General features: G+C 36.7%; 1 protein-coding gene across 7 annotated transcripts in view; it reads right to left on the reverse strand.

The window, feature by feature from the left end:
* Window positions 1–26,663, reverse strand: part of LOC120310748 (partitioning defective 3 homolog) — a 449,365-nt gene that overhangs the window by 224,406 nt on the left and 198,296 nt on the right. For all 7 annotated transcript variants that reach the window (XR_005557452.1, XR_005557451.1, XM_039349526.1 and 4 more), the window contains 4 exons: window positions 26,118–26,288; window positions 11,683–11,833; window positions 4,859–5,048; window positions 1,014–1,162 (listed from right to left, as the gene is read on the reverse strand). Coding sequence is in view for 5 of the 7 variants with exons in the window: in XM_039349526.1 (XP_039205460.1) it covers window positions 1,014–1,162; window positions 4,859–5,048; window positions 11,683–11,833; window positions 26,118–26,288 (661 nt within the window). In the remaining 2 variants the exon portion in view is untranslated. The remainder of the gene's footprint in view (window positions 1–1,013; window positions 1,163–4,858; window positions 5,049–11,682; window positions 11,834–26,117; window positions 26,289–26,663) is intronic.

Consider the following 26,663-nt stretch of genomic DNA (forward strand, 5'->3'; position numbering starts at 1 on the left):
CTCAACATCAGCCTTTTCTGATGAAGCAAGATATTATTTCAATGAAAACCTTGGACACAATAAATGTTTTGGTAGGGATCTATAGCTTTTTCACTCTTTCAGCTATAATAGACTCTCTTAGAATTCTTTAGAAGGCAACATCTAAGCCAGACTGACACTGCAAGTCAATGGATCAGAATTCTGCCATTTCTCACTTTTTTAACACTACCTTAATACAGTTCAAAGCTACCTCTATCTTTTTGCTGAAACTACACTTAAGACTAAACTGAAGAATGGCTAGAACCATGAAGAATGTCACAAGAAGATGATTCTGCCCCTATTGACTACATTCCTATCATTTACATCAAACCATGCAAATTGGACTCTCTATCACTTATAAAATTGAAATGCAGTTGTCCCATAGCATGTGCAGTTGTCACTGTAGGTTATTCCTTCAACCAAGTCCCATTCACTATCCCTGTTTAGGTCCATCTCTATTGCCTTTAGCCACATATGTCATTACAAGTAATGGGACTAAACATCCCAGCTGTTAAATGATTACAGATTAAACTAAAGCTGAATGTCTAAGCTTCTTAGAGTTATGTTAGAATCATTCCTTAGAGAAAGGTTTTAACAATGCTAGAAACAACGAGAAGTATGTTTTTGCAGAATTATTTTAAAATACAAATTTGAATTTGTGTTTTCCATCTTCTGAAAACTACCTATTCAAAGAGATATGTTTACAGGTACAGCTGCTGTATATACTGAACAATCCTGCAACAGCTAAATCTGTACAACCATAACAGGTTAAACAAACATTAAAATTATTAAAGCACATATAATGCACTTGGCTTGATCATATTTAATTTTTTTCATGCCACATATTGAACTCAGCTCCATGGGATAATCAACTACATAGTATTACAAATAATTTAAATGGCAACAGGAAACAACAAGCAAAATTATTTTAATATACTATTGAAACACAACAATGAACAAAGAAGAGAAAAGAAAAGAAAGACTATGATTAATACCTAAATCCATGCTTTTAGATTTCCGTGTTTTAACAATGTCTAATTGGCTGGCATCTGAAAACTGCTTAGCACGCTTTTCTGACATACTCTGACGTCCAAATCCTTCTCGTTGGAAAGCCAGCTCTGGATCCATATCTGGACTTAGTATGCTGTAAGAAATATTAGAATAAATAAATATTGGAAAGCCAGCCCTGGATCCATATCTGGACTTAGTATGCAGTAAGAAATATTAGAATAAATAAATATAAAGAAAACTTAACTAAAGCATACATTTTTGTTATATCATTATCTTATCAATAAAAGAGCAAGAAAAGTTGGAAATCATGAGGATATTTTATTTTATTATTTTGTTTTATTTTACTTTACTATTATTTTACTTTATTGTACTTTACTTATTTTATTTTATTATTTATTTATTTGTGTTAGCCCCATGAATATAGAATTCTTACCCTTTAAATTCAGTTTTTAAAATGAGTTTCAAGTGAATGAAATATTCTAACGGTCAGATTAATTTATACCCCATAAACTGCCCTGGAATTTAAAAAAAAAAATTATGCTGAAAGGAAACCTAAAGATACTACATGTGAATAATGGAATTGAAATTCAAAATTCAGTTTCTTTAATCTGAAATTCTCACAGTGAGTTGCAGGTGGAAATTTCATGCCTGCATCTCCAGCTGGCTCTTAGATATCTTTATCACTTCTTTTAAAAAAAAAAACCAGTAGACTGAACAAGCTAAAAACTTCAGATTGAATATCAATATAGAAAGAGAGGGTTTCTCTTTATAGATTAAGATTTGCCAGAAATATCTAAGTTTTTAATCAGAACTAACTTGTTGGATAGTATGTGGTGATGTGTTGCATTATTGAACAGCCTTGGTAACACAGTGGTTAGAATGCAGTATTGCTCATTAGTACTGCTACCTAACACTGCAACACCCAGGAGTTTGATCCTTACTGGCTCAAGATTAACTCAGCCTTCCATGCTTCCAAAGTCACTAAAATGAGGACCCAGAGTGGTGGGGGCAACATATTGATATTTATAAATCACTTGGAGAATGCTGTAAAGCATTATGGGGTAGTATATAAGTAGTATATAAATCAATGTAAAATGTGTTTTTCTCTTGATAGTAGGGACAATTCTCATGTAGCCTTTTAGACTTTGTTGAACTTCAAATCTTATCAGCCTTAGTCAATGTAACCCATGGATGTCATTATGTCACTCACTAGTGTTTAGCAGGAACAATGTCTGAAGTTCTTTTATGAGGATCTAATCCTTTTTCCAATTCTAATTATATCATATTTTTTAAATAAATAACATTCATATTTTAGCCAAACTGCATCAAACTCTGTAGCAATATCAATTTAATTCAAATCAAACTCTGTTGCCCACATTGATCAATCAGAGGATTATAGAGTAGTTGCTCAATCTTGTTTGGAATAGAACTTCATTCCATTGAAGATGGAAGGATTTTCAAGCAGCAACTGTTAGTAATGCCATTTATTTACAGGTGGTCCTCAACTTATAGCATTCATTTAGTGACCATTTAAAGTTATAATGGCATTGAAAAAAAGTGGCTGTTTTTCATACTTATGATTGTTACAGTATCCTTAGGGTCATGTGATCAAATTTCAGGAGCTTGAAAACTGGTATGTATTTATGAAGGATGTTATGTCCAAGAGTCATATGATCACTTTTTCCAACTTTCTACAAACAAAGTAAATAAGGAAGCCAAATTCAATTAATAACTGAGTTATTAACTTAATAACTGCAGTGATTCACTTAACAACTGTGGTAAAAAGGTTGTAAAATGTCAGAGAGGATAATCCATTAAAATGATTAAACCATCAAGACAGATTACCAGGGAATAAATCATTTTAATGAACAAACAGACAAATCAATCATCCTACTAGTTTTCACTATTATATCTGGTATGCTAATTTTTCAACTTAAGTGTAATAAGTACAAATACATATAGTTTTAATGAGTCAAGTTCTGCCTATTTTCACAAAATATCTGCTCTTGCCAAGCTGTCCTCCCTAGAAAAAAGATAGACATAGATGTGGACTGAAAATGTATAAAATGTCATGCTCAGGATATATTGAAATTATACAAAATGTATTATATTGCATTTTAATAAGACAATTCCAAAATGGTTAACAACCTGTTGTAAAACCTAGAATTAAAGCCAAACAGCATCTCACATTAATTGTTCTTAATATTTCAGATTATATTAATGTCACTCTCTATTGTTATATTTATTTATATTTATTACTTTTAAAATCAACAAGCAGCACAATATACTATAACAAAGAACGAACGTTCCTACAACGATAGTTGACTCTTTAAAGACTGTAACCGTGCCATGACCCTCAGTGTTATTAAAATTCCACATATTAATCCTGCCTCATTGTCCCTTGTTTTCATAACATTTTCATCAAGGATTAGGGAGATACTGTCAGGCTGGAAAAAGCATATATTTTCAGCCATGATTCAGAACAGCTGCCATTCTTGTTTGGATAACCCTTCTTCCATTTTCTTTACATCAATCCCTTGGTTCTTTGAAGCAAACTCACAGAAAACACCATTTTACAATCTTTCCTTTGTCCATTACCAACAGGAAATTAATATAAAAACCACCCTTGGCTGCTGTTTATTTTATTTGACTGGGCACATTTTTAACAAATAGCATGCAGTCAACAGAAATAAGGATCCAAACAGATCTATCATGTTTGTAATTGCATTACTCTCATTGAGCTTTTGAAAGGGCAGGCATAAAGACAGTTGTAGGAACAAAAGTAAGCCTTTCATCCTTTCTTTTTCTATTGGGGGCTTGTAAAATGTAAAAGTAAAATAAAATTTTATGGCATCAACAAATGGAGATGGTAGGAGAAATGGTTTCAACTCTAAAAAAATTCCCCTCAGAATGAAATATAGAGTGCTGTTGAAATGCATAGATGCATTTCCAAAATCTCAGTTAGTTAGTTTTTAGGTATTTTGCTCTAGAAAAATAATGGTGGGAATCTGAGAAGTCAACGTAGGAGTAGAGCAATGTGATAGAGAAGAGCAAGGTAATGAAGAAAGAAATGGCTTTTAATATAACAACTGAAAGCTTTTTCAAAGATAGAGTAAGAGTAAAATTAATATGACTGAATACCACTGCATATTCATACACATGTGTGTGTAAGGAATAGCTGACTAGTACAAATCCAAACAGAGATTCTCGCTGTGGGTAATAGTTATTAAAATATTGCTGACACAGTTATATCAAGCTCAGGAGGATATGAGACTTGGAAAACACTTATACTTCAACCTGCTTGGGTTAATTATCACCACAAACCTAGTAGGAGTTCCATCGAAAGGCCTTTTATTTTGCTTATTGCTGAACATAATTACCACACATACAAATTATTGTTGTTCTCTGCAATTAGTAAAGATTATATTTAAAAAGACTTAAAAAAACAGGAAGTATTTCTCCTATGTAAGATAACAAAGAAACCCCAGCAACTATTGTTACCCCCACTCCAAAATGCTAATATGAGATCATATGCCAGAATAATATGAAATTTGCTTTTCTCACTTAAGTTCTTAGATGGCTTGACAGGGAGAAGAGATAGGAAGAGTGTTCTTCTTTAGAACTGAATACGTTTCTTAGTTGAGAAATGAAATGTTTTCAAAGAGAAAAAGTCCAGTTGCCTTTTGGAAAAAGGACTTTGAGACAACCATCACTTGAATGATTGAGAATATCCATAGATGTCTAGAAAAATAGTTCTTCTATTTCAGTGATGAAACCAATGAAGTATTTAATAAAGAAAAGTAATTATTAAAGTAAACATAACATTTACCATTCTGCTGATTCATTCACTATTGGTTTACTCCAAGCTCCAGCATCCATGGTTGCAAAGCCTATGTCATCATGAGAACTGGAAGATGATTGGTCTGAAAGATATGGAGGTAGTACAGGTAGTCTGTCATCTTCAATCATTATCATATCATCCTGGGGCATGTTGACTGTTGGGGAAAGCTGGAATTTACCTGCACAAAATGGATGAAGAATTATTTTATTTGTTAGATTTGTAACTCAGCATTCCCTTCTCAAACTGCTTTTGTGCCACAGCAAGTTTGTGGGTTGAGTTGGACTGAGAGAGAACAATTAACCCAAAGACTTTCAGTGAACTTCCATTATCAACACTGACTTGAATCAGGGCTATATTTAAAAATATACTATTAAGAAGCTATGTAATTCCAATACTATTCATTTTGACGTAAGTCTTCATTGAAAACAGCATTTCTAGGCGCAGATTTCAATTATAAATGTCTATTGACATATAGCAACCATAATAAATTTTATCTATTTATTAAAAATTGAAAATGCCTAGAAGAATCTCCAACAACATGTAAAATAGATCTATCTTCCTCTACATTTAGGAGTATCATATTAGGCATTTATGACGATGAATCATTAGTGTGTGCCTCTTTTTTCTCCGTCTGCTTTTCTTTTCTCTCTTGGAATAGTTATCATTACCATCTGAATGAAATGTTCAAATGTGTATTATGTTTAACATACACTTTGTTTATGTCATTGTTTAATATTAAATATCAAAGATAAAAGTGAAAGACTAACTTTCCTAAGGCTGAACCAGTGAGTTTATGGTGATGGAATTAATCTTAAAGTCTTTCTTATCTCTAAGTCAGCCTTTTACCTAAGGTCTACAGAGCAATCAACATGAGTTAGAAGGTTAGCTAAATAGAGTGGGAAAAACCTCTCAGATATATAATTCATGTTCTCCAGAGCTGACTGACAGGTCAAATTCTGGCATGCTTATGAAGAATTTTGATTCAAAAATATTAAATTGGTGTAAAGAAACCCCACTATTTTGGGTGACATTAAATTTTCTTAGTTTAGCTAATCCTGTTAATTTCAATCAAAAAACAGTTCTGGAAACTTTAAAAAAAGTCAAAAGCAAGTATTGTTATCCAGTAAAGTTTAAAGGAGAAAAAAAATTTTTTTAAAAAAGGAGGAGGGGGGAGGAGGAGGAAGAGGAGGAAGAGGAGGAGGAGGAGGAGAAGAAAAAGAAGAAGAAGAAGAAGAAGAAGAAGAAGAAGAAGAAGAAGAAGAAGAAGAAGAAGAAGAAGAAGAAGAAGAAGAAGAAGAAGAAGAAGAAGAAGAAGAAGAAGAAGAAGAAGAAGAAGAAGGGTACTCTACTGTACTTAGATCCACCACTGTCATGCTGAAATGAATGTGCTGATGTTTGCATAGCAGCTAATTCTTTTCTCAACAAAAGCTTTTTTGATTGACAGGTTAATGTTGAGCCTAGAAATCCACTCGTTTTCAAACATAATGCCTACAAGATTGTTAACTTTATGGCTAATAATATCCCTAAAGAATTGAATGTGAAACTGTATAACCTTATAGCATTTTATAGATCATGACTCTAAGGTTGAGAGGCAGAAGTAATCAGTGGCATGCCTAGCTTTTCTGTGCACTTCTTAATATTTCAACAACTCTGAGTGATGACATTTGAGCAGATAGACTAAAATTTGAAATAAAATGCATTTCTTTTTCAGTAGTTTGAAATGGAATTAAAGAAGAATCTTCTTCAGGCTAATCCTAGAAAGAAAGCCCAATGAAAAAGAATCATTAAAGGCCACTAAAGGTAATTTAAAATGGTTCAATTTGTCTTAATCAGATTAAGTCAATTGATGCCATTTTTATAAAAATACAACAAGCTCATGTTTTTGATATAGTTGTTCCCTAATCTATCTACTTTCAGACTAGTACCTGTAAGAACATAGCTGGATAACACTACAATTTTTTTAAAAAATGCTTTTATGATAAAAAAAATCAAATAATATAAATTAGAAAATTTTGGACAACCCTCCCAATGCTATTTATCTAGCATGGATGAACATATAACAATGCAAGTGAAAAAATTAAAAATGAATTACAGTTGTAAAGAATTGATAAATGAGAATTTCAAAATGTTTGGTCAGAATTTTTTTTTACTGATTTGCACAAAATAACTAAGACTATTATTTAGCAGAAAAAAATTGTCTTTTCCCTTTTTCATCTTCTTCTCCTCTTTTGTGTGTGTGGGTATGCAGGTATCATTAAATAGTTTTTTCTTCCTTTTAAATTAACTTTCTCGTATTGAACTCAAGCATTTCAAACTGGCTAATCTTAGCTACAGTTTTTTTCACAAAGGCCAACTTCAAATCATTAAAGAAATCAACTTATTTCAAACTTTAAGATTAATCACAACTGAGGTTTGTACGTAAGATTTGGCTATGATTAAACTAAAATGGGGATTCACTCTCTTACCATGACATGAGGAAGAGAGGGCCCTCTGGTCCATGGTTCTAACATGATCCATAATTCCTGATCTTGTTCATGTAGCCTCAAATGAAGCCTTCCAATTACTTTTGGAGAAAAATGCCTTTGCAGGAAGTTCTGCTGGAAGTTCTGCCCTCTCTGTGAGCATGCACGCCATCGCCCCAGTCCTTGGCCTTCAGCTGGGTTTTATAAAACCTTTTCGCTTTAGGCGTCCACCGCCGTGTGCAAAAAAAAAAAAAAAGGTTCAATCAATCAGTCAATTTCAACTTCTCGCGGGGAAAAAAAAATCTTGCAAAGTTGGAATTGATTGATTGAACTTTTTAGTCCCACCTCGTCTGCCGTTACCACACAGCCACACCCAGCCAATGGGCCACACTCACCCGGCACCCAACAATGCATAAGTGGGTTTTGGGTGGCAGTTTGGGCACTTGGTCTCTAAAAGGTTCGCCATCACTGCTCTAGCTTGTCTGCCTTTTCAAACTTGAGTGTGAACTTTTTGAAGCAGTGGTGTGTATGTCATGGCTGTAAAAAGCAAGCCACTAATTTATAAAAAGAATAGTTTTTACCTATCTTTTGTGAAAGATTACATGGATAAGCCAAAAGGCTATTGGAAGTAAACCTGACTTTTAATAGTAACAAAATGATTATGTTGGAACTGAATTGAATGTATATGAAATTTAATTTTGTTGTTGTTTTAGAGAGGTTTGTTTTTTTTGGCACTGCGTGCCATCACAAAATTGCTGTAATGAATAGATAATCCCATAATGTTGAACTGAGCTTCTGAGATAAATTTCTTCCACTTATAAATATTAATGGGCAAATTAAGACAATTTGGTGCATTAGCAAGTTTCAAGATTAATAAACAGAAGATAAAGACGTTAGCAAAATATGAAAATAGAAGATGAAACATAATTGATGAATAAAATGGATTTTAAGATTGAGAAGATGGTAACATAATTACTATCACAAACATGAACGTATGTGACTTCAAAATAATTATGTTAAGACATGGAATGAAGTTAAAAGAAATATGTTAAGATGTGAGAAATTACAATTGTCAATGCTGAGAATTTACATAATAAAAATGAATGTCTTTGCTAAAATGATGTTTTTGTTTCAGACAGTGCATATTTAAATGTTACACTATTTAAACGGTGGCAAAAGGATATAGCTAAAAAGAAGAGGGAGTCAACTTATTGTCCAAAGTGCCTGACGGCAGGACAAGAAGCAATGGATGGAAATTAATCAAGGAGAGAAACAATTAGAACTAAGGAAAAATTTCCTGTCAGAAAAATGAACAAGTGGAATGGCTTGCCCAAGAAGTTGTGGGTGCTCCAACATTGGAGGTTTTTAAGAAGAGATGGGACAACCGTTTGTCTGACATGGTATAGGATGAGCGGGGGATTAGACTAGTAGACCTCCAAGGTTCCTTCCAACTCTGTTATTCTATTAAATTTGTCCAGCAAGGCAAATATATATATACAGATGAAAATGAAATAGGGGGATAAATATATTACAGATGAAAATGAAAGAGGGGGATTGATTTTACCTAATCTGAAATTGTATTTTGCAGCTTACTGCTTGGTTTGGATGAAAGAGTAGGTGCTGCTGAGAGAAATAGAAGGCTTTTGGAGTTAGAAGTACATGGTGTGGGATTTGAATTGCATAGATATTTGTAGTAAGATAAACTTAATATGGATTTCAAAGATCATTGTTAGATGTGCCATATCGAGACCATGAAATAGTTGCAAATTCAGGTTGTGTCTGAACATATTTTTGTGGCTTATCGTGCTTTCTGAATATGTAAAAAAGCTAAAAAAATGGATTTAAATATCTACAGAGAACCTTAAAGATTACCATACAATTGAGACCAAATATTTTTGGGGGGAGATTGATGGATAACAGTTGAAAAAAGTCATGAAATTTTGTTTTTGTACATAATAACTTCAGTGAAATTATTGAAGTTGAAGAAAGTATTCAGAAAAATGGAAAGAATCAGCAGTACCCACAATGAAGCAATAGACAGTAAACATAATGGAACTTACTGAGATGGCAAATTGACTTCTTTGGTAAAAAAAATACAATATATATTTTTATTTTTATTTATTGCTGACTGGAAATATTTTGCATAAAACAGAAGAAATGAATTTATGATTCATGGCTTTGAATATTAGACAGGATAGATCATAGAAAGAAGAGAGTTACATTATAATCACTGAGTAAGAGGTCAATTTATAATTGTACTTAGATCCGCTGTAAAATACTTTTTCTTACTTTATATTAGTTTGTATTAGTTTTATTATATGTGTATGTATGTATATATGAACTATGTGATAGTTTTAAATATCAAACTATAATTTAAAATTTAAAATTATATAAAGAGATTAGGTCCAGTCAGTATCTACTTGCTGCACTGAATTCTGCAATCCCCTTGCTGTACCAAATTCTTATCAAAGGAATGAAAATATGCATCAAGTTAAAATATATCTGGCTTGGAACATAGAAAATATAAGTACAGCTAATGGAGATTAAGAATAATCTTCTAATTTTTTTTCTAAGACCTGAACTTTTAATCTTGGAAAACTGCATGCAATTAACATGCCCTTTGATATAGCACCCTTAAGTAATAATCAACTCATATTTCAATGTGGCTATTTCTTTTAAGAGTTAGTGGTAAAAAGAAACTAGGTCATCAAAGAAAACAGTGCTGGACCCCATCAGAGTTGATACTAGCCAGTGTCTAGAAAAACTCAAAGAAGTAGTATAAGATTGGAAGATATGGAGACACCTGGCCCATAGAATTGTGAAGCATTGGACATGACTGAATGGATGTCATCATCATCGTCATCATCATCATCGTCATCATCATTTCTTTTAAGTTAACATAACAGTGAAGAAATTTTATTAGTGTGGAGTTCATCCATTGAAATCATACATTGCAATGGCTATTATGTAGATCTCAGCAAAGTCTAATTCGGATAAATCCAGCCACATGGAAACAATTAGGTATTACTGATGAAGGCAAATATACATATGCCAGAATAATGTAGCAGGATATAATCTGGGTCAGTCACCAGGACCAGAGATTTAGTGTTCCGAGCTTTCAGACTCATGTTTGCACCTATCATCAGGGCTAGAGAGAAATATCCTGAAGATGGAGTCCAGCACAAGTCTGAAAGCTTGAAAGACAAAACCTATGGTCCTGGTGACTTACCCAGATTGCATCCTGCTAGGTATTACTGAATTTGAAAAACTGAGCAATGAGAAATAGACTATAATAAGACCCTGAATCCCTTTGGATTTAGAAACGGTCAGAATATATGTGGGGATGCATCTGCCAGAAAACTAGTAAATTTAATATGTTATTTGCTTGCATTGCACAGCAGATACAGACAATAGCTGAACAAGACCAGGAAAAGTCATAGCTATCTTAAAGAATTTCCAACAGGTGTTATGCCCTTGAATATGTCAAATCACATTTTTCATATTTTCTCCTTTTGGATGCAAAGCACTGAATAACTCTCCTTGCCCAAACATCTGTTGCTCTTTGATCACAGGAAAGAAGAAAATAAGCAGAATATATGTAGATATGCAAAAGATGTATTAGAATTGTTAATTAACAATTGTTAATTGTTAATACATTATTATTATGAATCTATCCAAATTCTTCCAAAATTTAACATTTATTTTAATATTCCATATTAAGTAAATCCTCTTCAGGGTTATTTTTTAAATCAAGATGAAATGGATCACTAAGTAAATACTCTTCTAAATGCAAGACTAATAAATTGCTACAAGCAAAAAAAAAAATGTCCATTGGTGACTCTACAAAGAGCAGAATACACGAGGATTCACAAAATTAGTATTTTAAGATCCCATGTGGCTTTTAAAGTATGTTCTTAAACAAACATCATCCGAAGTCCAAAACGATTACCATATAAAGTTATGGAGAAGTAAAATCAAAGCTTAAACTTCAGTGGTACTTACTTGATCATCATAACTTTCATTGAACTTATAGTTAATGAAGCTAGATTGGGCAGACTCTTGCAAAATAGTGTAAAGCCTGTTGCCAAACTCATTTTATTTTATTTTTTTAAAAAATCTTCTCGTGTTTATCATTTGTACTGTGGTCAGACACTTATTTAATCAATATACTGATTTCCTTCAAGAAAAGTTGAAAAGGGAGAAAAGCAGCCTTTTAAATTGCTGCTGCTTACACACAAACACACACAAAACAGAGGAAGGGAGGGAGTGAGAAGCACTGATAATCCATTTGCAAGTCCCTATGAACTGCTTGATAACATAGCACACGGTAACCAAGTCTATTTGACTTACCCATTAGTCTACTCAAGGCAACATTCCTGGTGGGGGATTCATTGAGGCCTTCAACCCCACTGTAGAGTGAATGGGAAATCCTACGCTCCCGGTCATCCATTAGTGTCTCAATAGGCAGCTCCGGCCCCAGAGGACTCCCAGGTGATTCCAACTGCAGGAAAAGGAAAAAAAAAAATCCCATTTCACAGCAAGATGAAACCAAACAAAGCACCTTAGGTTTGGAAACGACTGGACATCCAATAAGCTAGAAATTCTCAACATGGACTTCAATTATTTGCATTGACAGTGCTGCTTATTGACCAACCATCTAGTCCAGACATAATATCTCCCACAGAGTTGTCAGACTCTATTTTTGTTCAAAAAGAAACACAGAAAACTAAAGTGCAATATTTTAATTTGTGGCTGAACTGCAAGACAGCAATCTTGCATGTCTGAAATGGTATAGGGTTTCCTGCCTGAGCAGGGGGTTGAACTAGATGACCTCCAAGATCCCTTATACCAACTACTACTACTACTACTACTACTACTACTACTACTACTACTACTACTACTACTACTACTTCTTCTTCTTCTTCTTCTTCTTCTTCTTCTTCTTCTTCTTCTTCTTCTTCTTCTTCTTCTTCTTCTCCTTCTCCTTCTCCTTCTTCTTAATATTATTATTATTATTATTATTATTATTGCCTGATTTTTCCTTTCTTCATAAAAGGGCAGCAACCAACAGGTTGCAGAAGAGAAAAAAGGAGATTTTTCTCCCTGTAAGTAATAGAATAAAATAATATTCTCTGATCATAATTAGAAATATGGTTTCAGAGTGCTTTTCCAGTGAAGCAATATACTTTCATATGCAATCATTGCACAATCAACACGGATTAATAAATAACTATAATGTTTCTAACTCTACCATTATTTCAAATTACTATGGTTTTCTACTCAGAGTAAATTCTGTCATTTGGGTTTGGCAGTGGCAAAGTAAATAACTATAGGAATCTTCAGTATTTCTGATCCTAAACTGTCAACTTTTCAGAATATGGCCAGCATATCTATCACTTCTGTTGTATTCTCATATATGAATTTTGCCTCTCTTTTTCCCATCCCTTACAAGCATTTTTCAAAGGTCCTTGCCCAGCAGGAAGCTACAAGCCTATGAGCTTTAAAGATGGAGAAAAAAGAAATACATAGTAATATTAATGGTGGAAGAGGTGATAATAAAACAGCTTCTTTCAATGTTTTGCCTTTCTAATTGCCTACATACTACATGTTAATATTACAATCATTACAAATGCATGACAGTGTGAACCACAGGGTCACATACCCCACAGGCATTATCCTTTGAAAAGCGTAAATATGGTTAAGATTCGAATCAGCACTAACCCTAATTATGCTTGGCACTTATCACCTCATACTATTAAATAAGATTGAGTTTCATTCAAAATCTAAATAATTCTTCATTGAAGCTAACCAGTTGAAAGTCAACTAATGTTTATGCCATGCATTTTGATAAGGCATCATGAAAGAAATCATGTCAGTTCTTTGCAAGATCAATGGTTTGAGCAAGCAGGTCAAAAGAAAGGGCCAGATTCACATGAATTCAAACGAAGCATAAAATGTACAATGTGGAATCTTCCAAAAGTTCTGCACTGACTTCTTTTGTAAAGTTTGTGTCAAAAATATAGTTTAGGGTTGTGCAATTTTTGCATTTCTTTAAAGATGCTACAAAACATGCAAGGACTTTATATGAGTTCCCCTACTACCACCATAATTTTTCTAGATGTGTGCTACCTTCAATTATCCCTATATATGTACACATGCAACATTCCACATCACATTTTCACTGATGCAGAAGGAACATACACAAGTCTAGTAGGTGTGGCTTCCAAAACAGGGATGCAAACTAGAAAAAGACCTGGCTGATTTAATAATTTAAATAGGAAACATTTTCTATATGCTTCCGTACCTTCAGAAGCAGGTCTTTCAAGGGATTGCCACTGCTCTAAAAGAATATTACGTAACAATACTCTATTTATTGCCTAGCAGGTGATTGAAGCAGGGCTGCAGTAAGGGGGAAGTGGATTTATAGTTGGCTCACATTGTGGACAGGTTGGAGTCAAAACAATTAAGAGGAAATATAGAAAGTATTCTTTTTGTACAAAGTTACATCTATTCCAGCAGCCCTAATCTTTTAGGTGCTAGGGACTAGTTCCATGGAGGGTATTTTTTCTACAGACTGGGGGGCATGGTTTAACGCACTGCCTGCATCCTGCGTGTGCATGGATAAGGCTTCGTGCCAGTCCGCAGACCAGGGGTTGGAGAACCCTGATCTATTCGATACGAATGAGATATTTAATGAGTTTCTAATGGTAGCCTTATCTTTTCCAGTTTGATCAGACCTGAGAAAATGTGTTGTAATGAAGGCTAAACATAATTACAATTGCAGGTATGTTAGATTGTAGAAAAATAATAAACTTGCAGTGAAAGTGGATTAGACTCAATGAACTTCGTAGTGTGAATTGAAGATCTATTTTTTTTCCTAGTTTCTTTCCTGCCCTAAATTGTAGATTGTAACTGACAGCTCAGGTGAAAAGTAAATTAAACAATATTCAACACCTCTGATGTAAAAGACTCAAAAGCAAATTTAAAACAAATTAAAATATTACAATTGTGAAATGCTGTCCATGAAGAAAAAGGGGAAATGGTAACCAGGACCTAAAGATGCAGATCAAATCTACTGCACTGATGAGCTCTATTTATATTTTAATTTTCTTCAAAGAGTGAACTTTAGCCCAAATATGAATTATTTTCCTAGGGAGACAGAACGTAACTTCAAACGTATACAACAAAAATCTAGCTATTTTTTGAATGGTCATCAATCATTCAGAATGATGCAGAATAAATATTTTCTGCATATTTCAAATATTTTCACCCACAAACACCAAGATAGAAGCAGCTTTTCATCCAATAAAGATATTTACTGGCAAGCTTTAGTATCCATAGAGCATAAACAAGATAAACAAAAGCATTATTTTTTAAATTGCTCTGCTTTACAAATGAGTACGCAAATGTGGTACCTCTTTCATGGGAAAAGATACCATTCAATATCTACAGTAATTAAAGTATAAAAAGCCAGATTCAAAGCAAGACATCAACTGTCAGCCACACAAATATTTAACTGCTTTTTATGAACTAACAAAAACATTTTGGAAAGGAAACAGAAAACTATATTCAACTTTTTAAAGAAGCACTTTGTTGCTGTTTTTCTAAGTATGGTTTACGTAAGTAAAGGATGGCAGGTTCTACTTAAAGGGGGATTAAGGAGAGAGAGAGAGAGAGAGAGAGAGAGAGAGAGAGAGAGAGAGAGAGAGAGAGAGAGAGAGAGAGAGAGAGAGAGAGAGAGATGAGAATAATTGACTTCACTCTGTTGGCAATATTATAGAACTTTCTGTTTGAGACTTTTCCTTGCAAGTTATCATATATTCATAGCTCTTAGCATGCTGAAAACCAAAGTATTACCTAGAGCTTGCTGAGACTACAAACTATAAAATCAGGAATATCACTAATAGATGATTATAAGGAGACTGGGGAAAAAAGGAGGGGAAAGCAGAAATAGACATAAAAAATTAAGAGATAGAGGATGAGTCAGTTGAAAGCTTATCTCAAAAACATCAATCCAGGTGGAGAAAAAAACTGGGAAGATGCATTTTCTAACCATTCAAAGAAACTCTGCTTTAATTAATTCAATAAAAATGAGTTTAGAAAATTTCCAGGATTCTGAATTTACTGCAAACTAACATTAAATATATCTTACTGAAATCTGCATACTTTCCTTTGTGGAAAAAAGAACTTTAAAATTTTTTTCTTACTATTAGAACATAGAAAAAAATATTAATGAATTCGATCCAGTACAACTCAGGAAAATTTAAAGAATCTCAAAAACAATGGTATGATTTAAAAAAAAGTAATTACAAGACTAAGATAATATTTGATAATATTTTATTGTTAGAAATGGTGGGCAATTAAAAAGAGGAGAAAAGGAAAATTTTATAAATTTTTATAATAAATCAACATTGCATAAGTATCAAATGTTCAGTCTCCTACCAGAACTTAACTACTGTTCTTGCCCAGTAAAACTTGATATAAAGTGTTATATTAAATTATCTCTGCTTTTGCCCAGTGATATCAGATTTTTATAACTCTAATCCAGATAAACATGGCATAGCAGAAGCTAGCAGTGCTTTCAAATATTGTACAAATATAATTTTGTGCAATAAACATGGACTTAAAAAATAATTAATTTTGAAAAGTAGAATACTCAACATTTTAAAGTAAAGATAAAGGTTTTCCCTGTCCAATTGTATCCAACCCTAGAGAAGATTGTCCAATTTTACACCACTTCATACTCCTAAGAACTCACATAAAGTGCCAAAAATCTTATAAAATATAGTGCATGGCAAGACTCTAAAATATTTTTAATTTTAGAATATTTTTATTTTTACAATACTTAGTTTGGGGATTCTGTAGATACTATCTGGAGTTGCTACTGTCCCTTAATATCAGTTAGCCAATATAATTATGTCTCTTAGCATGCTTCTCACTATATCTGCAATTTATAGTACTTTAAGTACTACTGAAAAATATATGTGGAACCTTTTCCATTTTTAAAAAAACTGGTAATAAGAATGTGGCATTATCACATAACATTATTCTATCCAGTCCAAATAATGTTATAAGAAAATCATGGAAAGGCTTTGTTACCAACAGAAGAGTATATGTGTAGCTCAGGGTTGAACTGTGGGGTCCTTGGTGCTCTCTGAGCTTGGTGATTTTCTTGCAGATGTTTCATTACAAAAATAGGTAATATCATCAGTGCATCATTCTAGCACTGATGTCATACTTAGTTTGGTAATGAAGTATCTACAAGTAAAGGACTAAGTTCAGAAAGCATCACGGACCCCATAGGTTTTGGACTGTTTGTCTACCTATTGTCATAATAACTGTTTCAAAAGAATAGGACCAAGTCTGCTGTGAAAAAGAAACTGTCACAGGTAAAACTGAGTTCAGAATGTCAAGTCTGGCAGTGGCCAGAGAGAAAAAAATCCAGAAAAGTTTCCCTGCATCTCTCTAGGACAGGGGTGTCAAACTGCTGGCCCGTGGGCTGGTTGCATCATACGGAGATATGATGCACCAGCTCCAGCAATGCAAAAAATGTCATGATACGTCGTGACACATCAGGTGACATGGCAAGTTCTAGGACTTGCAGCTGGGCGGTTCCTTGGTTTGCTGACCATCTCCTCACTCTAATTTGTCTGTCTCACTTCTTAGTTTTATAAGTAGTCCAGAGTAAAATTACTCTTAATTTTTTTATTAAATTTGTTAATTACCCCAATATTAGGAAACAGAATTTCATTGCATTTCTAAATATCTTGATATCTTAAAATATGGATTTCTTACTTATAAGGCTTAAACATTCTACTACTCTACTTTAAGTGCTGCTATCTTCTGTTCTTTTCAAGCTGTTAGAGCTAGCAAGAAATACAGCCTCAACCACAGCTGCATTCTCAGCCACTTGAATGCCACTAAAACATAATTATACAATCCAGACTGGTACAAGCTTGCTGTTCACAACAGAGTAGGGTGTTTTTTTGGTCCTTATGTAACAATGCCATACTTTTTTAAAAGGAAACAATACTTCACTTTTTGCTCTTTTATCATCCAGGTAAGAAAAACCTGCTTAAAAATGCAGGGTACTTGATAAATAATGCCTGTTACCCTTGTAGCTAGTTTAGTTCTTATCTGAAAAAAATACTTAAAAGATAGTTAAGCAGCCAGAGACATTTCAGCAATATCACTGCCAGGAGCTTCTATTAATAATATATGAGAAAATATGTTCCTGGAAAAGCAGTTAGTGAAAAAATTAATTTGCCTTGTTAGCTTCCTTTTAATTAGCATTTGTCTAATGTTTAGCAGGATGAAAGCTATAAACATTGATAAATAAATATGTTGTGAAAGAAAACTTGGACTAGAAGTATGTCAGAGATGGTCATTCTAGAAGCCATTCAATTGGTCCCATTTGGATTTTCAGAATCAGCTAAGACTTTTCAAATGAATACATGAGATACAAGCAATAAGACAAAGTAACAAAACAGTGAAGCAAAGAGTCATTTGAAACATTATCAACCTTCATTCATTCATTCATTAGGGCAAATTAACTTTCCTTGCACTCTCTTCATAATTTGAAAGAAGTTTTTTTTAACATAGTATAGAAAAGATCTAAAATATAATAATATATTTCTATGATCCTCCTTTAAGAGTTTTTCCCCTTTTATCATAATATTTACCACAAGCATTCCAATTTAAATCTCAGACTCAGTAATCTCAGAAATATGATTACTATAAAAGAAAAAGTAACTCCTTAGTTAAATACACAAAATGGAATTTTTACTTTCTCAACAGCTATGTTTCTCAAAACAAAGTTCCACCTCTAGCAGCATGGTTGCAAATTTTCCTCATGCTTCAAAAGTCCAAGCTTACAAAATTACAACACTTGGAATCCAGAATGTGTGTGTGAACAACTATAACATAATCTTTTGTGTTATAGTTGAGAACCTTGATAAGACTCATTATTTTCTAACACTAACCAAAGCTAGTAGGATGTCAATCAGTATAAATAACAATTTCAATTTCAAGATCTCTGAGATTTTTCAGAGTAAAAAAAATTGTGTTGATGCCTTGAGGAGAAGATATTGCTTCTCTCTTAATAATGCAGACTAACTTAAATTAGCTTTTCATTGCTGCATTTCAGATCTCAAATATGTCACAGGTTCCGACTAATGAAGCACTTCAAAGAACTTTCAGGCATGTTTTCTAAAGTCTTTATTGCAGAGCTACAGTTTTGCCGGTCACCATGATGGACGGGTTGATGCCAGAATCTGAACTTCCTTTCGCTGGCATCAAGCTTTTCTTGCTAAACCCCTCCCTTCTCATGCAGTCACAGGTCACATTATCCAATTAGTGTGAAGGTCAAAAGTTTACTTCCTCTTTCTTTCCCGGGCTTTCCCCCCCACTCTAAGCTAAGTATTAACCCAATAAATACCAGACAGTTTTGCATATTGTCAAAGCAAGAATATACAGTATTCGCAGCATTGACATCCGGCCCCCCTTACAAGAAGGACAGATCCTGTAAAGTAAACAAAAGCATATGTTAAGGGTTATCTTTCGGTTTGCTGGGGTGTTTCACATGAAACCTTTCGATCAATCTGTTGGCGTTCACTTCACTAGATTTCACCCAGGTGGCTTCAGACAACGGGTATCCCTTCCATTGTACTAGGTACTGTAATTTCCCTCTAAAGATTCTGGAGTCAAGAATACGTTTCACTTCATAGTGGGTCTGCCCTGCCACTACGAGGGGTCCAGGTGACTTCTTTGGAGGAAGTCTCAAAGTGGAGCCCCAATAAGGCTTCAACAAACTACAATGGAAAACTGGGTGAATTTTCCCTAACAGTTTAGGGAGTTTTAGTTGTACTGTGATTGGGTTGATGACCTTTACTATGGGGAAAAGCCCCAAGAATTTTGGTCCCAATTTCTTGCTGGTCAATTTGAGGCGTAGATATTTAGATAGACAGATAGACCTTTTTCCCAACTTGGAATGTTCTTTGGGGAGCCCTCTTTTTATCAGCCTGCTTTTTATAGGTTTCAAAAGTCTTTTTTAACGCAGTTTTTGTGTTTTTCCAAACTTCTTCCCACCCTCTCACCCATTGATCAAGTGTCTGTGAAGCGGAGGGCAACTGAGGATATTCAGGTATTGGGTGAATTCTTTCCCTGTGGCTACTTTGAAAGGCGTGTAGCCGGTGCTGCTGTGCACGGAATTATTGTACGCCACCTCCGCAAAAGGGAGGAGATCAGTCCAGTTCGTCTGTTGGTAAGAAACGTAGCACCTAAGATATTGCTCCACCATTTTGTTAGCGGCTTCAGCGGCCCCATTGGTGGCTGGATGAAAAGCAGATGATAACCCTTGAGATGATCCAATCAATGTAAGGAAATTTCTCCAAAACTTCGCTGTGAATTGCACCCCCCTGTCTGAGATTATTTGCTTAGGGGCACCATGCAGCCGGTAGATATGTTTCAGGAACAATTTGGCCAGGCGTTGGGCAGATGGGAGTCCTTTGCAGGTGATGAAATGAGCCTGTTTCAAGAACAGGTCTATCACAGTCCAGATGACAGTATTTCCCCTACTTTCAGGTAGGTCCACTATAAAGTCCATAGCTATTTCTTCCCAGGGTTGAGAAGGGTCTGCCACGGGTTGCAGTAACCCAGGAGTTTTCCCCGGGATTCTTTTCATTGTGGCACATACAGTACAACTTTTTACATAGTTTTCCACATCCTTTTTCAGCCCCGGCCACCAGAATTGCCGGCGGGTGAGGTGTACGGTTTTCAAATATCCAAAGTGTCCAGCCTGCTTTACATCGTGGCTGTGGTTGAGAGCATTAAGACGGAGCGCTTCTGGCAAATATAACTTCCCCCCTTTATAAGCCAAGCCATCCTTGCATGTTAGGGACGCTTGATTATCTTTGAACCATTGGTCATGAGGAGCTCTCGTTTTATTTTCTTCACTCCAGGGTCATCCGGATTCGGGACCCTGCGAGGTGTAAGTTGAGCAACGGTTTGTGGATTGGGGATAACTGCCTCGTTAACCTGCTCTCGTTCACTTTTGTACTGGGGTAACCGGGATAGCGCATCATCTAGAAAGTTCTTTCCTCCTGGTATGTACTTTAGAGTGAAGTTGAAGCGGTTAAAGTACTGTGCCCACCGTACTTGCTTTGGTGACAATTTGCGGGGAGTTTTCAGTGCCACTAAGTTCTTGTGATCTGTCCATACCTCAAATTGCACCTTGCTCCCTTCTAGATAGTGTCGCCAGTTCAATAGCGCCCACCTAATTGCGAAGGCCTCTTTCTTCCAGATTGCCCATCTTCGCTCGCTCTCAGTGAATTTCTTAGAGGTGTAGGCACAGGGTTGCAGGATCCCATTTTTGTTCTTTTGAAGTAACACTGCTCCAACCGCCATATCGCTGGCATCGGCTTGAATCACAAAGGGTTCCCCTGGGCAGAGGTGCTTTAGAACCGGTTCAGCGGAAAATAGTCTCTTTAAATTCTCAAAAGCTGTTTGACAGCTCATTGTCCATGCTAGTGGTTGGCCCGGTCGTGGCTTCCCTCCTCCTTTGCCTGTTTTGAGTAGTTCTGTAAGAGGAAGGGCAATCCCGGCAAAAGAAGGGATGAATTGACGATAAAAGTTGGCAAAACCCAGAAAGCTCTGGAGCTGTTTGCGAGTCCTTGGGGGCTGCCATTCGATTATAGTTTTCACCTTGGCCGGATCCATTTCAATACCCTCATTGGAAATTCGGTAGCCAAGATAGTCTAATTGGGTTTGGTGAAATTCACATTTTGACACTCTGACATAAAGCTTGGCATTCAATAGTTTCTTTAACACTTCTCTCACTAGCTTTATGTGATCAGTCATGTTTGTGCTGTATATCAGGATATCATCAAGATACACCAAAACCCCTTTGTACAAGTGATCATGTAGAACCTCATTGATCAACTGCATAAATACAGCTGGGGACCCCTGTAATCCAAATGGCATGACTTTGAACTGATAGCTCCCCATTGGACAGTTGAAGGCAGTTTTCCACTCGTCTCCCTCTTTTATTCTCACCCGGTAGTATGCCTCTCTTAGGTCTAACTTAGTGAAGACACTCCCCTTAGCCAGATGGGTCAATAAATCATTTAGAAGAGGGAGGGGGTATTTATTTTCCACACTTACAGCATTGAGTCCCTTGTAGTCTACGCAGAGACGAAGAGACCCATCTTTTTTCTCTTTGAACAACACAGGGGCTCCCACGGAAGATTTGGCCCGTTCAATAAACACCCTCGCTAGGTTCTTGTTCACATATCGCTGCATCTCCTCCATTTCGAGGGGGGACATAGCATACATCCTCGGACGTGGGAGTTTGGCTCCGGGCACCAGTTCGATGGAGCAGTCATTGGGTCTGTGAGGGGGTAGGGCATCACATTCTTTTTCACTGAACACCTCCGCCAGGTCCAAGTATTCTTTGGGGATGACTGGTTCACCTGGAGTCAGTGCGGCGGCCATGTGCGCTCGCTCATTGGGTGGCCTAAGATGCCCAGTAACGTCTGTTGAATCAATAGGGGGATCAGGCCCTATAGGTAGTCTCACAATTCTCATTCCTTTCTCCCACCAGATAAACGGCTTCCATTTGTCCAACCAGGCTAGTCCTAGGATCACTGCCTCGGTCATTTTTGGAGCCACCAGGAAACAAATAAACTCCCAGTGTGCACATATTTCTAGGCGTAAGGGCTCAGTTAATTGTGTAATAAGAGTCCCTCCCATCAGGGAGCCATCGGCTTGCTCAAATCTCATCGGTTTGGAAAGCTGTTTTGCCCTTATGCCCATTTTCATGGCAAACGCCAGACTAATAATGCAGCAGGTACATCCCGAATCAATTAGTACATTTAAGTCTATTTGTGCCCCAGACTTAGGGATTATAAGTTTGGCGGCCAGTGAAAAAGGCAGGATTTGTCGACTCACCATTGGGTCGTTTTCTTCTTCATCGTCGCTATCAAAGAAGGGAAGAGCAGGGGCAGGTCCACCTGGAGTCTTGGCATCCTCCTGTGTGTGAGGTGTAACCTGGGCAATTGTTTCTTGTGTGGGTCGATTGGATTTTTCTCTTGTTAGCCGCTGAGCAGGTTTCTTTTGCATTGCCGGTCCTGGCTTGCTCTGCAGTCGAGGGTAGGGGACTGGACAGGTGGCCGCTCGGTGTCCTCCTTGTCCACACCAGAAACACTCGAAGGAAGGACGTGCAGGTGGCCTGGGTCTCTCAGCCCTTGCAGTAGTTGAAGGCTTTCGTGTGTGTGATTGCTGTCCAGGTAGCTCTGGTTGCTGTTTGGGTTCCTGTGGGGGAGGCTTTTTATAGCGAGAGAGCTTAACATCTAGCTTCACAGCTGTCTGGTACCACTCCTGAAGCCGATCAGGTATTTCTCAATAGATGCAGGCCTGAGAGAGGTGATCATCTAATCCCTCAATGGAGAAATGGATGAGGGACTGCTCAGGCCATCCCTCTATTCGACCTGCTATCTTGCGGAATTCTCGCACGTACTCCAGGGCAGGCCTCCCAGCTTGTTTTATTTTGTGAATTTGTCCTGCTGCTTTGAGGCCAATGGATGGGTCCTCAAATCGTTCTCTCAGACTTAAAAGAAAGCGGTGGGGATCTTCCCATTCGGGGGCTTGCTCGCTATATAGATTGTTCAGCCATTCAGATGCTTCTCCCTCTAGGTTGGACGCAATAACATCGACCATGGCCCCTGGTTCCAGGTACAGATAGGCCCAGCATTTCAAGTGAAAACGCACTTGGTTGAGAAAAAAAATTAGCTTCTCTGGGTCCCCATCAAAGGTTGCATTGAAGGGTGGTGCGAACACAGGCTGCTGTGGCCCCCACTGGGGCTGGTTCCACGGCCGCTGGGCCCTCTGCTGCTGGCCAGTGGGGTTGGATGGTGCCCCCTGCTGCTGTAGGCCTCCCAATGGTGGCTGCGCAAGTGGGGGTTGTGGTGGTCTTCTCTGTTCTTGGGTTGCAGGGGGTGGTGATGCCCTCTGCTGCTGATGATCATTCATCTGCTGGGGAAACCCATCTACCCATTGCTGCAGATGCCTCAGACTGGAACTCACCCTCTCTTCAGGGTTGGGGTCTCTGGCCGGCAAAGGCAGGGTCTGACAGGCTTCCTGCTGCTCTTGTGGCCACCCCAGTTGCTGTAGGCCCCAACCTGGCTGCAGATTTATGCCCAGGGGTTGCACGTTTGGGGGCTGTGGCCAACCTCCTTGCTGTGGCTGTTCTCCCCCCAGCTGCTGATTTCCTGGCTTCTGTACCACCCCAAGACATTGCAAGGCCTCTATTAGCTGTGGTAAGTTCAGAGGACATGGATCAGCCACTTGCTGGGAAACCCAATTTCCCCTTTGCTGCAGAAGATTCAGACTGGGATTTTCTCTCTCAGGGCTGGAGCCCATGGCAGGAACATTTGCAATAGAGGGCCTGTAGGTTTCACTTTGTAGGAACTGATTTCTGTTTTTCATTTCTAAGTTTTGAAATCTTTCCAACGACTCACCCATAACTGTGTTATCTGTCCATTCTGCTCTTGAAGTCTTCGCTCTCAGCTGGGAAATCTGCCAAATTCCTCTCTCCCCCGGCTTGCTGGCCGTCACTTCCCCCCCCCGGGAAACTGTTGCAGCTACGGGGCTGGTCTCAGGCAATCTTTCTTTCTCCATAATGAGATCTTCCCCAAAACTTTGCCAGCTCCTCTCAGGCATAGAGGCAGCTGATGGAGTTCGGGACGCAGATCGTTTGAAAAGAGTGTTGGATTCTGGCATGATGTCACAGGTTCCGACTAATGAAGCACTTCAAAGAACTTTCAGGCATGTTTCCTAAAGTCTTTATTGCAGAGCTACAGTTTTGGCGCTCACCATGATGGACGGGTTGATGCCAGAATCTGAACTTCCTTTCGCTGGCATCAAGCTTTTCTTGCTAAACCCCTCCCTTCTCATGCAGTCACAGGTCACATTATCCAATTAGTGTGAAGGTCAAAAGTTTACTTCCTCTTTCTTTCCCGGGCTTTCCCGCCCCCCCCCCACTCTAAGCTAAGTATTAACCCAATAAATACCAGACAGTTTTGCATATTGTCAAAGCAAGAATATACAGTATTTGCAGCATTGACAAAATATTTTATTCATACGCCCTTAAATTGGATAGAGCCTAGTTAGGGTTTTTTTGGCACAAAGTATAAACTCCTCACTAAAAGTGCTCTTTCTGAGATTGCATAAGCTGGCACCTACAGAAACAAGGCAGGCAGCTCAAACAACAAATGTTTGGTTTTATGAAAGGACAGAAACTTTTTTTGTAAAAATACTAAAATTTATTGACTGCCATCTTTTCTCAAAGTAAGTGGTTAGTAAATCATTGTAATCAGCATTGAACAGATATTTGTAAGAAGTTCTGCCAAATCTTGATAATTTCTTTGCCATTTATTGATTCTCTACAAGTAATTAAATGTCTTGAACTGGCCTTGACAAAATGCATTGAATTATATACAGATTAATTCAGGGCATGAATGTTTCTTTCAATGATATGTTTCTTATAATATTTGATATTAGAATATGTATCCTCATCAGCAAATAGAATACAACAGTAGAAATCCTTATTTTTGTGAAATTATACAGTGAAAGTAGATAACCTTACACTACAATTTGTATGTGTTGCCCTTGTTATCTAAGATAACAATAAGAGGTTTTGGAGATTGCAGTCCAGCCCAGAACTTACAATCTAAGCATATATATTTATGTGTCCTAATTTTACACTATTCAAGTTATAGCAAAAAGCTAAAAAATCTGTTGTATCATATTTGCAAAACCATGCCGTTAAAATTAAAAAACCTCAAAATGTGGTTTAACAATATATTCTGAATTCTGCTCTTTAGCTAGCAGAACTGTACTTTTCACAAATTGGTAAAATCTGTAGTTTTTGATGATTAATATCATAATCTGCTAACTTTGCCCATGTTGCTGGAAGTGATGAAAGCTGAATTAAGACATCAAAGGATCTCTTTACCCATGCTGAAGTATATATGAAATTCACTTCATTTTACAGAAGATGCATCCAAAACCTTTCAAGAAAACATGGGTAAAATATCAAACACTGTATTTCTGGAGTACAATTCTTGAATTATGAGGAGAAAAAAGCAAAGCTATTGAAAGTTATAGTCTTCATCTGCTAGTCCTATCTTATTTTAGACAAACTATCTTATAGCATAGCCTTCTAAATCTTTGGCTAAGTGTGTAAGCCCCACTCTTCTCTTCTGTTATTCAAGACTTGACTAATTTTAATATTTTCTCATAAAACATAAACTCATAAAATGCTTCATGTTCTCAATCCATCATAAATATTTAGACTTTCCCAGCCAAAATTGTGTATCCCTGAGACTAGCTGTTATAACCAAGAAGGACATGCAGACTTATTTCAAAGTAGTTTCTTTTATTTTTCCTCACCTACAGACAAAAATCTTGCCAACCTGAAGCAAAGTTCTTGCATCATTAACTTCTTGGGATTTAATCCCTTGCCTTGACCCTCTTCCTCCCAACCAAACTATCTAAACTTTGCTGTCTCTTTATCCTCTGGACTGTAGCCCCTCCCTCCTGGAAATCCAGATTATTTTTCATTATAGTAGCCCATGAAAATGAAATAGAAATGAAGTTATATTCATTTCCATTTGGAGTCACTAACAACAATCCATTCATTTCTGACATGGCTAAAATGCTTTTATTTCCTGTTATTGGAAGGTATACTTCTACCTCTGCTATTTTGCTAGAGTCATAATGTTTCTTACCTCATTGCATTTGCTCACTCGTCTTGCAACAATCAGTTGAATCATTCCCCGTTTATTTCCCTCTGTGGACATGGACCTACGCAAAGTTTCCATGGCATCTTGGTTCGTCTTTCCCAACAATGATTCTCCATTTACTGCGATTAATTGATCATTCACTCGGAGTCTTCCATCCTAACAAGTAAAAGGGAAATTGAGACATTAAAGGTTTTGGGGGGCTTTAGTAATTTAACAAAACAGAACAGAAAAAACATAACATAAATTATGATTTTGTCATGCATATGTGTGTGTGAATATATGTTTGTGAGAGAGGGGGGGGAGGGAGAGGGAGAGAGACAGACAGAGACATTTTACATAACAGGTTCAATAAAAGATGACCATATTTTATCAGAATCATCCAAATATAGTGCATGTAGTGCATATATTCATTCATAAATTGCAAATAATATAGATAGTCAATTCATTGGTAATCTTTCCAATGTTGCAGAATTAATTTCTTGGCAAAAGTAAGGACACAGGGCATCCACTTCCATTGTACAGCTGTCAGTT

This window comes from Crotalus tigris, unplaced genomic scaffold (assembly GCF_016545835.1).
Source record: "Crotalus tigris isolate CLP2741 ecotype Arizona unplaced genomic scaffold, ASM1654583v1 scf7180000018287.699579, whole genome shotgun sequence".
NCBI lineage: Eukaryota > Metazoa > Chordata > Lepidosauria > Squamata > Viperidae > Crotalus > Crotalus tigris.